The 13,621-nt window shown below is 42.7% G+C and overlaps 1 protein-coding gene across 3 annotated transcripts in view; it reads left to right on the top strand.

Annotated features, from left to right (window-relative positions):
* The window catches only part of LOC126239154 (regucalcin-like), a 123,645-nt gene that overhangs the window by 32,946 nt on the left and 77,078 nt on the right, over nt 1-13,621 (top strand). The window contains exon 2 of one of the 3 annotated variants that reach the window (XM_049947840.1): nt 2,808-2,952. The exons of 1 other annotated variant lie outside the window; for it this stretch is intronic. In XM_049947840.1, coding sequence (XP_049803797.1) covers nt 2,906-2,952 — 47 coding nt within the window. In that variant the 5' untranslated portion in view covers nt 2,808-2,905. Of the gene's footprint in view, nt 1-2,807; nt 2,968-13,621 lie in introns of all 3 variants that reach the window. One more of the 3 variants, XM_049947839.1, reaches the window with a different exon arrangement.

Below are 13,621 nucleotides of genomic sequence, written 5' to 3'. Positions count from 1 at the left end.
ACGACCTGCTGTGTTTGACCAGCCTCCAGTCACCCTAATATTCTACCCCTCATAACGTCATCAATATGTGTTCTTTGAGCCATTTTCAACATAGAGTCACCATTAGCACGTCTGAAAACGTCTGCACACTTACTCGCTACACCGTACTCTGACATGCACCAACACACCTCTGCGTATGTGGACTGCTGCCAGCGCCACCGTGCGACGACCGCAGGTCAAATGCACCGTATGGTCATACCCCGAGGTGATTTAAACCCGCAAACCGCCTACCAGAGCGTTGTTTCACCATGTATCAGCATTATCCTTAATTTATGAGCATGAGTGTAGTTTATTCACTCCTGACACAGGGAAGATAGCAGAATCAATGCTTTACCTGCCACCCTTGATGTGGCCTGTCTGAGTGATTTTCGAAATTCCCTAAGCAGCTGACGGAATGGTTCGCTACATGTGCCCCTGAAACACGCCACACAAGCTGTTGAACTGTAGATACGAACTGCGAACGCTGCTGCTGGCAGTAGTTTCAGTTGCGCTTGAAAGTGTGCGATAGTAATGAGCACATATGAGTTTAGGTACGTTTACAAGCACCATTTCTGCAAGAAAGAAGGAAGGAAGGAAGATCAGGATTTAACGTTCCGTCGACAACGAGGTTCTTAGAGTCGGAGCACAAGCTTAGATTGTGTCAAGGATGGGGAAGGAAATCAGCCGTGCCATCGCGGCATTTGCCTGGAGCGATTTAGGGAAATCACAGAAAACCTAAATCAGGATGATCGGACGTGGACTTGAACCGTCGTCCTGTTGAATGCGAGTCAAGTGTGCTAACCACCGCGCCACCTCGATCGGTAACATTTCTGCAATGTGGCTGCAATATTACTGATGCAACAGGTACTTACTGGTAGTTTGCCGAGGTGTGGCCCAAATATTGCCGGTGTTTTCCCCCGGAGGTGGTGAATGTCTCGTATGGTTGGTCGATATCTACCTCTGCCTCTGTCTTTGTACGTAAGTGCTACCATTTCATACTGCTCCCTCTTTCTCACTTAAACAACGGGGCTGTGCCGAGTCCCGTGAAACGACGTGATTTCGCTTGAGTTTCGAAAGTTTCCGTAGATGCATTCGATTTGTTCGTTGTCTACTGGAATGTAGAATTGGAGACACGAGAGAATCATCAATTTCATAAATGCGGAACAACGTCGACCAAAGAAAGTAGGAACTTCAAGACCGCAATGTGAAAAAGACAGTTGACAAGATGTTGACTACGAGCACGTAATCACACGTGATGAGTCCTGCAAAAAATTTCGAAGTCTTCGAGTATATGTAAAAGACGAATAAAATATTGAATCGTCGCTGCTAGCGTCGTTTTAGGAGATGTGCAGAAGTCAGTCATAATTCTGTTTCACAAAACATCGAAGATTTATAAACTTGTTGTAAGCTTCATTACATGTGTTTCGGTGGTCAGTTACAGCAGTTTGTCAACTGTTATTTTTAATGATTACTTCCATCGTTTCAGGGGTAAGACAAGGCTGCAACCTGTCTCCACTGTTGTTCATATTATTTATCGATCATATGTTGAAAACAATAGACTGGCTGGGTGAGATTAAGATATGTGAACACAAAATAAGCAGTCTCGCATATGCGGATGACTTAGTTGTGATGGCAGATTCGATTGAAAGTTTGCAAAGTAATATTTCAGAGCTAGATCTGAAATGTAAGGACTATGGTATGAAGATTAGCATCTCCAAAACGAAAGTAATGTCAGTGGGAAAGAGATATAAACGGATTGAGTACCAAATAGGAGGAATAAAGTTAGAACAGGTGGACGGTTTCAAGTACTTAGGATGCATATTGCACTAATGCAGTGAGCGCTCAGCTACGAACTACTCTCTTCTGCAAGAAGGAAGTCAGTACCAAGACTAAGTTATCTGTGCACCGTTCAATCTTTCGTCCAACTTTGTTGTATGGGAGCGAAAGCTGGGTGGATTCAGTTCACCTTATCAATAAGGTTGAGGTTACGGATATGAAAGTAGCTAGGATGATTGCAGGTACTAGTAGATGGGAACAATGGCAGGAGAGTGTCCACAATGAGGAAATCAAAGAAAAACTGGGAATGAACTCTATAGATGTAGCAGTCAGGGCGAACAGGCTTAGATGGTGGGGTCATGTTACGCGCATGGGAGAAGCAAGGTTACCCAAGAGACTCATGGGTTCAGCAGTAGGGGGTAGGAGGAGTCGGGGTAGATCAAGGAGAAGGTACCTGGATTCGGTTAAGAATGATTTTGATGTAATAGGCTTAACATCAGAAGAGGAACCAATGTTAGCACTGAATAGGGGATCATGGAGGAATTTTATAAGGGGGACTATGCTCCAGACTGAACGCTGAAAGGTATAAGCAGTCTTAAATAATGATGATGATGACTTCCATCGTCCCGTAACACTGATCGTATATGTATAAAAATTTCGAAATTGCTAGTTCTCTCACAATTAAGTATTAAGATAAACGTTTGGTCGTTATTTCAAATTTCTCTTAATGAATTCCTTGAGTGATTCTACGAAAGCGTAACAGTCATTTAGTACTGAGAGGCACTTCAATGACAAATGTACTTCAGACACGTACATAGCGGTCATGATAAAACTTTTGGTATATGAGAGGGGCCCCAATCCAAAAACAAGTGACTGTAGGGAATGAAACTTCGCAGCAACATTTGTAAGGACATGCAGAAAGGAAATAACGAATAAACCGTTGAAAGAAACACATTTTAATTTCCACATGAGAGGGTAACATCTGATAATTGTGTACTATGTTTGTGTTCCAGGTTAAAAACACTGCTCAGTTTGACGATCATCTGCATCCACGACAGCTTGCAACCTCACAAGATACTGCTTTTCTGCTGCCCAAACCACCTTAGGCGGGATGTTGTCTACCTCCCTCGCTTTGTTTATCTTCAGCCTCCAATGTGTGTTAGTGTCTCGTTGGTAAATTTCATTTCATTTCATTTTCATTTCATTTATTGTATATTTTAAGACTTGCTGCCTGATATTTAAAAAAAAAAAACATGTCGTGCATAATACAATTTTACATGTAATAGTCCACCGAAGGGACAATGAAACTGGTATAGGCATGCGAATTCAAATACATTGGTGTGTCAACAGGCAGAATATGGCGCTGCGGTCGGCAATGCCTATAAAGACAAGTGTCTGGCACAGTTCAGTTACTGCTGCTACAATGGCAGGTTATTAAAGTTTAAGCGAGTGTGAACATGGCGTTACAGTCGCCGCACGAGCTATGGGGCACAGCACCTCCGAGGTAGCGATGAAGTAGGGATTTTCCCGTACGACCATTTCACGAGTGACCCGAGAAAATCAGGAATCCGGTAAGAATAAAATCTCTAACATCGCTTCGTCTGGAAGAAAGTCTTGCAAGAACGGGACCAATGACGACTGAAGAGAATCGTTCAACGTGACAGAAGTGCAATCCTTCCGCAAGTTGCTGCAGATTTCGATCCCTGGCCATCATCCCGAGGGCGAAGTGCTCTGTCTGTCTTCTTGTTAGAATAACAATTTTTCTTGAATGTCGACCGTAGATGTTCAAGCTCATCTTTTAAGCAAGTTGGTTCACAAATTTTGTGCGCTCTATGTACCAACGTTTTAATCACTCCTCTTTTCTGTCTAGGGTAGTGATTGGAATCTTTATGCAGGTAACGGTCAATATGGGTGGCTTTTCTGTATACTCTATGGCCCAACGTCCCGTCCGCTCGCTTGACAACCGACACTTCCAAGAAATTCAGCTGACCGTTATTCTCCTTCTCCATAGTACAGTGTATTTTCGGATTGATACTGTTGAGATGCACCAGGAAGGCATCCAATTCCTCTGCACCGTGTGTCCATACTACGTTTGTATCATCCACACTGCGGTACCACATGGCTGGTCTTTTCCTGCCAGTCTGCAACGCCTGTTGTTCAAAGTTCTCCATAAACAAATTGGCAACAGCTAGACTAAGAGGACTGCCCATAGCTGCCCTGTCAATCTGTTCATTATTAAGGGCGTTCAAAAACTTTTACACAGTTGCCTCTAATTTTTTTTTATTTTTTTGCAGGAGGAGAATGAAATTTTTTGTGAACATACTTGAAACATTTAGCTATACATTGAGCCTACTTCATGTAGCCTCCGTCATCTGTGACGCATCACGTCCTTTAAACCTCTGCAGCCACCGCAGGACACTGCCGCAATCCACTGTGTCCTCTCCATAAACAGGGAGCAACTTCCTGTGAACCGATGTGGCAGAGTCATCGCCGTCTTGAAGAGGAACTTCATCATCGATCGTTGTCGCAACCTGACATCTACTTCACGGTTCATTGCGGCTCACCTGTAAATAAAAGAAAATACTTTTATACACCAACTTTTAGCTAATTGTTCCAAATATGTTCACAAAAAATTTCATTCTCCTCCTGCAAAAAATAAAAAAAATTAGAGACTATTGTGCAAAACTTTTTAAACGCACTTTGTAAAAGACTTCAGAAGGATCCGACTACAAAGATTTTAAAAATCACTAATAGACTGGTGAAAGCGTCTTCACTCTCCTCTGACAATAAGAAGCTACTCTGCAAAACGGAAGCGTACCCTCCTAGGCTCTATGGACGACCTAAAGTGCACAAACCACACATTCCTTTGAGGCCTGTTGAGAGTGCTATAGGGTCTCCCACCCACGAATTAGCTAGACACCTTGCCTCACTGCTACAACCTTATGATGGTGGAACGGATAGTCATATTAAAAATTCATATAATTTAATTGCCAAACTAAAAGAAATGCACGTGGGCCAAAGTCACATTCATGTTAGTTTTGATGTCGTGTCGTTATTTACCACGATTCCAGTGAACGAAGTTATCTCATGTATAGCTTATTTTTCCAGCAGATATTACGTAGTTATTCAGACACTGCCTCACCACGACCTATTTTCAATACAACAATGATTTTTATGAACAGATTTGCAAGGTGGCTATGGGTAGTCCTCTTAGCCCAGCTGTTATCAATTTCTTTATGGAAATCTTTGCACAACAGGCGTTGCAGACTGCTAGAAAAAGACCAGCAAGGTGGTAGCGCTATGTCGATGATACTTTCATAGTATGGGCACACGGTACAGAGGAATTCAATGTGTTCCTGGTACATCTCAATAGTATCTATCCGAAAATACAATGTGCTATGGAGAACAACGGCCAGCTAAATTTCGTGACCTCAGCCAACGTGTTTAGGAGGCAGATTGGCCTGTATGTTTTGGTTCAATTGGGTTTCTGTCCTCTTATTTCTTGATAATGACCGCGTTGGCTGTTTTCCAAAGAGTAGGTACTCTACACTATTTAGAAATATCTTTTTAAGGTATAATACATTCTTTATAATAGTTTTGAAATGAAGATATAATATATTATATATTTTTCTCATTAAATGGCTTCACTGAAGAAAAAAAGGTTTGGGATAAAGACCAAATGAACGGAGCTGTGGAAGTCGTTTTAATGTAAGATACGGACTTCTTAAAATCAGCTAGGCATTTCTGTGTACCACAAACAACGTTAAAAAGGTATGTAAAGCAAAGGCGAGAATCTGACAATGAAAATATTACTACAAAGTTAGGAAGAAAGCCTGTATTTGCACCGGATATTGAATGTGACCTGATAAGGCATTGCCTTTTAGTGGAGTAGCGAATTTTTGGGTAAACCAGGACTGATTTAAGACGACTGGTTTACCGCTTAGCGGTGGAAAATAATATCCGAAATACGTTAAATGAAGAAATCGAGACTACCGGTAAAAAGTGGTTGCAGGGATTTATCAACACTGTCTGTTGGAATGCCACAGGGAATTTCGATATCTCGTGTGAAATACGATCCTAATGGGGTACATATTTGTGATGAAACAGGGATTTCTTTTAAAATGAAAAATATCAGTGGCATCATTGACATCATCAAGTGTGGCTGCCTCATTACTATTGTACGGATGCTTCTCGACATTACGTCTCACCTTTAATTGTATTTCCACGAAAATAGATGCAAGTAGAGCTCATGGATGGAAATCCACCAGGGTCGATTCATGCCTATCATATTTCAGGGTGGAGACAGGCAGATATTTTCACACGGTGGATTTTATCGCAGTAGTAAAACCGACCAAATCAGATCCTGTCGAACTTATAGTTGACGGACACACTCCCACATTAGAAATATGGATGTCATTTATCTTGGAAGGAAAAATGGGAGTTCAATTGTACGCCTTTCACTCCACACCTCTCACAAGACACAACCCCTAGGCTTGGCATCTGTGAAACCGCTCAAGACTTTCTACTGCCAGGAAACTGAGCCGTCGCTAAAAAATAATTTCCCTCCCACAGGTACGATACGCCAGGTGGGAAAATTATTGGCAGCGCATATTCCGAGCTGCAGCTCCTGAGATGGCAGTTAACGGTTTTAGAAATAGTGGAAACTATTCGCTGAACCGAGATGTGTTCAGAAGCTGTGACTTTGCCGTATACTCCGGAAATGAAGCACTTACCGAACGCCAAAATCAGCAGTCATCTGTCAGTGGACTTCAAACAACTGATGATAGGCCTACAGCTTCAGCAAGGGATATTTTGAGTGCTGCAGACGTGTGTTTCCTGCCATCTAATTTTAATGCCACTGCTGACGACTTGGCAGGTTGTTCTGAACAAAACTCAACCTTTTCGTTACTAAAAATTCATTCGTAAAGTTGGATGGTACGATCCGCAGAATTGTGTCCTCTGCCATCTATTTCTAATGCCGCTGTCCAAAGAAGTTCTAGAGCAGGTTCAGCGAAGATCATAACTTCATCGCCACATATGCAGTAACTGACAAGCAGTCAAGTGTAGAATATCGTCAGAGTTGATAATCAAAAATCTGCAAGGCCTACACGGACTAGAGGGTCTCAGAAGATTACGAAGAAGGATTCCTATGCACAGAGAATGTCAACTAGTCACGCCAAACAAATGGAAAAAAGAAGAAGAAGAAAAGTTTTTAGATCTTCCAACTTCATCTTCTCCAGAAGATTCAGAATTTCTTCTCTTTTAGAGAATGATGATTGCGGAAACAGAATCGAGATGAATCTCATGCTGAAAATGTGTATTGTGTAGGGTTGTTTTCAGATTATCGGCCAGGTGAAGAGTGAATCCGTTGTCAGAAAGGCCTGAAACGGTCTGACATAAACTGTTCAAATAATCTGAAAAAGAATTTCATGTGCTTGAAGTGTAAATAACTGAATAATAAACCCTATGTGATCATTTTAGTTTTTTTCCTTTGATTTACTTTAGTTGATGTGAAATAACAAAATAAGAATATGTTTTTCCTGATTGGAAAACTCAAAGCAATGCAACATCTGTATATGGAAACTTTGTTAAACTGTTCCTAGTAATAACTGATTTTATTGTCATATTTCTAACTGAAAATTGTAAAAAAAATGTGGTACCACTACATAGGAGCCACCGCTGTATTGGGAACCGGTTCTGGGATTTTCTAAAAATAAACCACAAAAGAAAGATTCACATTTAACAGACTAAAAGCCAGATAAACCTAATCTTAGAATCCCATATTTTAATGTAAGTGTAAAAGTAGTGTTTAATTCTTAATGGTGTTAGCGGTACGAGACAAAATCAAAAGCTACCCCATATAAGGTCACTTTATGTTTCTTCTTCATCAGGGAGGAACTTGCTGAGTAAAAAACCGTACCGTCTGCCCGTTTTAATGCTGACAGAACTGTTGAATGTCTTAATTCGTTCTGTCTGTAACTTAAATGGTTCTCCGCATATGTTATTCCGTAGCTGTGTCTTTACAAAGTTGTCCCAGTGGTTTCATCTTGTTTTATTTTGTTTAGTTCTTTCTTGTATTTTTGTTTCCCGTCACGATATAGTTCAGATCTTGAGTTGTCTTTTTGGGCTGTCTTGGCTCTTAGGTAGTACATTCTTTTGTCACTTCTTTCCGTAGTCTTTGTCAACTCAATAGACCATGACAGTTTATGTTTCCGTCGGAATTTCGCTCCCGGAATGGCTATTGACCGCGCTCTTTGGAGTAAGCCTCTTAGAATATGCGTTTTGTAGTCTGTGCTACCTTTGATAGCCTGTAGTGGAAAATGTCCTGATGTGTCTAATTTTCTGCCAATTTGTCCTTCCTTGAAGAAATCGCTCATGTTTTTAGGTCGTGGTGTGTGTGTGTGTTCATTTATGTGTCTGTGTGAATGATTATGGCATTGTGGTCACTGTGTGTTACTTTATCCAGTACTTCCCATTTTGTTAGGCGTGCTAATGAGTTGTTGTTTGCTAGTGATACGTCTATGTTACTGACTCCTCCAGAGTTACCAGTATATGTTGATACAAAGCGGTTGCACTCATTTATGATGATACCAAAAATTAGAGTGGGCGTTAATATCTGTGAGTATAAGTAGTTTTCTACCTCTGGAAAATTGTGCAGCCTCTCTGATTATGTCTGCAAGAGGTTCATGTTGTAGGGATACTGTGGATACACTGAAGTGATTACCCATGTGTCGCGACTGTAGGTGATTTCAGCAGTGGCTGTGTGTTCCGAAGAGCGGTGTGCTAGCATTGTTGCTTTAGCTGCAGCCTTTGCGTCTTTTGCTCCTGTAACTGCCATGCAATGTTTTGGAAGCGCTGGAATTTTTGCACTATGCGTGTAACGTTCGTGGAGACAGAGTCCATCCGCTCCGACGTTCGATGCCTACTAATGTGCTCCTCATACATATTATTGTATATGTTCGTAGTGGTTATTTAGTGTAACCGAAACACTGATGTGTAAAGTTCAAGCCCTCTCCTCTTCGTGTACATGACGCTCCCAAGAGGCTGCAGAGCTCACTTTTGTCAGCTGGAAGATTTACGGTTCGGAGAATCATCCGATCTGTTTGCTCAGTGGTGTGTGTGTGTGTGTTTGTTTCGATGGTTGAGACATGTGACTAAAACTAAGCGCAGTTCCGTTTCAAATATATCTCTATTTTCGAGTCTACAGATACGCAGGTTTGTCTCAATGTTATCATAATCGATTATATTTGTTATGTCACGTCCATATTTCTGGTCTGCGTCTGGTGATATGTCCGGATGGTGTTCTTTATCAGTTAGGAGACGGTCTGTGGAATCTATATCTGTTTCTGATATTTGCTTGGGATACTCTGTGTCTGCCAATAATATACGTAACACAGATGCTGCAGACTGGCTTTGTTTGCAGTGTTTGTATTTTCATGTGTTTTATATGTCTGTATGGATCTCGTATCTTTGTATGTGTTTATGGCATCAACGCACACCACTGTTGCCTTCCTTCTGACTGGTGTTGTTTTAATCTTTGATGTATTTGTATTCTGCTCGCATGTTGCTGAGCTGTCTATTACAGGTGCTTGAGTGTGCTGACTGCGTGTAGATCCGCCATAAGTAAAGCGAACTGGTTTTATGCAAGGTTTACAGTTTGTTGTGTCACACTCTGGTTTTAATCTTGGTGTTTCGGCTGTGGGTGAGTTTGGAATTTGTATTTTATTACTATTCTGAGGCGTGTTAATGTGAATGTGAAGTGTATATGTATCCAGGTTGGTGGCTATTTCATTAATTTCGGTGTTCTGATGCTGAGTACTGCAATTATTCCATTAATGTTTTGGCGTGTTTACAAGTGTATGTGTGTGTGTGTGTGTGTGTGTGTGTGTGTGTGTGTGCATTATCAGTATCTAGATGTAACATTTCCGCTTCAAGCTCCTCGATTCTGAGTAAGATCCCGGTTTGAAAGATGGCCCATTGATAAATGTCATACTTGATCTGCATGGCTACGTAGAGTTGTATGGCACCTTGCACACATGCATCGTCGATATAGTCTGTGATATGAAAGTATCTCTGGCGAACTGTATCACACGAATGAGGCGACGGCAGTTTGCCCGTCTCTAAGTCTGCGTTTGGTAAAAGTCCCAAGTGTTGCTTCAGAGGACCACACGACGCCAAGCTCTGTTCCTGGTTTCAGTTTTACAGTCTGTACTTATGTTTGAGATGGGGGTTGTTCTATCGCCAGTATGGTTACATTCTGTTTTGGTGAAAGTTGTCTGCAACTTCGTATTCTGTGCGTCCAATTTGTCGTTCATACCCTCCTGGAAATTGAAATAAGAACACCGTGAATTCATTGTCCCAGGAAGGGGAAACTTTATTGACACATTCCTGGGGTCAGATACATCACATGATCACACTGACAGAACCACAGGCACATAGACACAGGCAACAGAGCATGCACAATGTCGGCACTAGTACAGTGTATATCCACCTTTCGCAGCAATGCAGGCTGCTATTCTCCCATGGAGACGATCGTAGAGATGCTGGATGTAGTCCTGTGGAACGGCTTGCCATGCCATTCCACCTGGCGCCTCAGTTGGACCAGCGTTCGTGCCGGACGTGCAGACCGCGTGAGACGACGCTTCATCCAGTCCCAAACATGCTCAATGGGGGACAGATCCGGAGATCTTGCTGGCCAGGGTAGTTGACTTACACCTTCTAGAGCACATTGGGTGGCACGGGATACACGCGGACGTGCATTGTCCTGTTGGAACAGTAAGTTCCCTTGCCGGTCTAGGAATGGTAGAACGATGGGTTCGATGACGGTTTGGATGTACCGTGCACTATTCAGTGTCCCCTCGACGATCACCAGTGGTGTACGGCCAGTGTAGGAGATCGCTCCCCACACCATGATGCCGGGTGTTGGCCCTGTGTGCCTCGGTCGTATGCAGTCCTGATTGTGGCGCTCACCTGCACGGCGCCAAACACGCATACGACCATCATTGGCACCAAGGCAGAAGCGACTCTCATCGCTGAAGACGACACGTCTCCATTCGTCCCTCCATTCAAGCCTGTCGCGACACCACTGGAGGCGGGCTGCACGATGTTGGGGCGTGAGCGGAAGACGGCCTAACGGTGTGCGGGACGGTAGCCCAGCTTCATGGAGACGGTTGCGAATGGTCCTCGCCGATACCCCAGGAGCAACAGTGTCCCTAATTTGCTGGGAAGTGGCGGTGCGGTCCCCTACGGCACTGCGTTGGATCCTACGGTCTTGGCGTGCATCCGTGCGTCGCTGCGGTCCGGTCCCAGGTCGACGGGCACGTGCACCTTCCGCCGACCACTGGCGACAACATCGATGTACTGTGGAGACCTCACGCCCCACGTGTTGATCAATTCGGCGGTACGTCCACCCGGCCTTCCGCGTGCCCACTATACGCCCTCGCTCAAAGTCCGTCAACTGCACATACGGTTCACGTCCACGCTGTCGCGGCATGCTACCAGTGTTAAAGACTGCGATGGAGCTCCGTATGCCACGGGAAACTGGCTGACACTGACGGCGGCGGTGCACAAATGCTGCGCAGCTAGCGCCATTCGACGGCCAACACCGCGGTTCCTGGTGTGTCCGCTGTGCCGTGCGTGTGGATCATTGCTTGTACAGCCCTCTCGCAGTGTCCGGAGCAAGTATTGTGGGTCTGACACACCGGTGTCAATGTGTTCTTTTTTCCATTTCCAGGAGTGTATAATTCCCTTTATGATGGGCACTCATTCCTCCAGCCTTGTCAAAGCCTATTTCGATATTTGCACCTAAGAGCTGTTTCTTCACTGCAATCTTCCAAAGACTTGTTCTCTGTGACAGAGTTTCAGAGGATGGGCTAGGCCCCAGCAGTTGAAACACTTTTGCACTGCTACGAAATCCCTGGTGCTTAGTGCCTCGAACGCTATGTACACACTCTCAGTTTGTAGCAGCAGAAGACAGGCCCTCAGGACGATTTCTAAAATGTTGTTAACATTACGTTTTCCTGTCGGTCCTGCGTTAAATTTAATATTTACTCCCTCGTTGAATTCGTCCTTGGCGATGTGTTCACTAAGACTCATTTCATAGAGCTCTTCGGGAAAGTATGGGTCAGTTACTGTGGTAGGTACTTGGTTTATTGCCAAAAACAATCTAAATTTTCGACGCTCCTCACGACTGATATCTTTTAACAGTGCTGTTTTCTCAATGATTATCGTTTTGTCTCCCTTCGCTTGCGCCTCTAGAATTATTATATTTGCAGTTGATCTGATAGCTTTTATTTTCACTTAATTTGTTTGGAATAATTAGTGGTTTTCGTTATGGTATCACTCACAGCCTTTGTATCCTGATTGCTTTTTGGTTTGAAAAATAAAACACTGCTCTGCTTTTCTTTTCCTTGGACTATCCGCTCCTGCACCTTGTTTTTCGGCTTTCTAGCTGAGCCGGCGGCTGCTACTGCACATTTATTTATTTTGTTAACAGTACAGAGTAACCCACCGCCTTTAAATGTAAGGTGGGTCGGATGCTTCTGAATCTAATAGCAAAGACTTCTCATAGTTACAATCTTATAGATATACAGTTGTTAATGCTTTTTTTTATAACATAAAGAAGATAATATATAAAGATTTCTCTGAGGTTACAACGAATTGAATGCTTAAAGAGTGTTAAAATGGTTCCATATAATTTGTTACTACCTAATTGATGAAAATATAATTTATATAATGCAAATGTCAAAGAAAAAGAAAAAAAGAAAATGTAACACAATGAGCGTGGTGAATATAATTTGTAGTATGTAGAGGGAAGTGATATGCTGTATTTGGATGTGTAGTACAGTCGAAGTAGCATATGTTGGTTAATAATGGCCTATTTCTACCTATTTCAGATGAGAAGGTCTCGGTACAACCTCGAGGTATTCTCATCTGAAATTGTACGTGTTAATGTATGTTTACACAGGTTATACAGATTAAATACTAATTGAGTACTTCATACATGGAATACATTAATGTTAGCTATACATGAGAAATACACTTACGTTTGTAACTTGTTAGCAGAAATAGAATATCGTTCATCATTACTTGAGTGCATTATTCCTTAAATAACTTAATACATTTATGATATATAAAATTCATTGATTGTAGCTTTGAATAGAGAAGAGAATATACTGCTGTCTGCACACAATAAGACGAGAAATACATTACTGTTTGTGTGCAGTATACTTTAAACACTATGCGTAATACTGAGAGGAGGAGCCTGGAATAAAAGTTCTTCGAGCCTTCTCCTCCCAAGCAACATTATCTTATTACTACAGATTACTACAGTCTGAGTATGTGGCGCCGGTGTTTATTTGTTTTATGATTGTTCTGTTGTGGCATGCAGTGTCATACATTGTTGGTTTTGGTCCCTTACGTGTTGATCCCTTTTGAGTCATGTTCACGCAGGTTCCTTCCTCGGTTTCGGAATCTGTGTTTGTGTCCTCCCATATGGTTTGTTGTGTTGTTTGTGCTTGTCTACGCCTCCTTTCATATGGGTTTTGGCGCTTGTATTCTTCGTGCAGAGTGTTCGATACAATATCGGCTACGCTATTTGTTGTGTTCCAGTCATCAGGATTACGTATTATTCTGGCGATGCCATTGTCGTTCTGCATAGGTCTCACTTGTGCTAGCGTGTTGCACAGCAGTGTGACAAGTCGTGGTGTCCCAGTTTCTCCACATAAGCATACTTCATCGTTAGTTAGTCCCATTCGGTTTAAATGTACCGGATACGGTCCGTGACCTGTCAGGAAATGGACCATCCCCCGGCTTGGGTCGACATGTT

This window comes from Schistocerca nitens, chromosome 1 (assembly GCF_023898315.1).
Source record: "Schistocerca nitens isolate TAMUIC-IGC-003100 chromosome 1, iqSchNite1.1, whole genome shotgun sequence".
NCBI lineage: Eukaryota > Metazoa > Arthropoda > Insecta > Orthoptera > Acrididae > Schistocerca > Schistocerca nitens.
The sequence above is the reverse complement of the archived record's forward strand: the minus strand, read 5'-3'. Positions and strand labels throughout refer to the sequence as shown.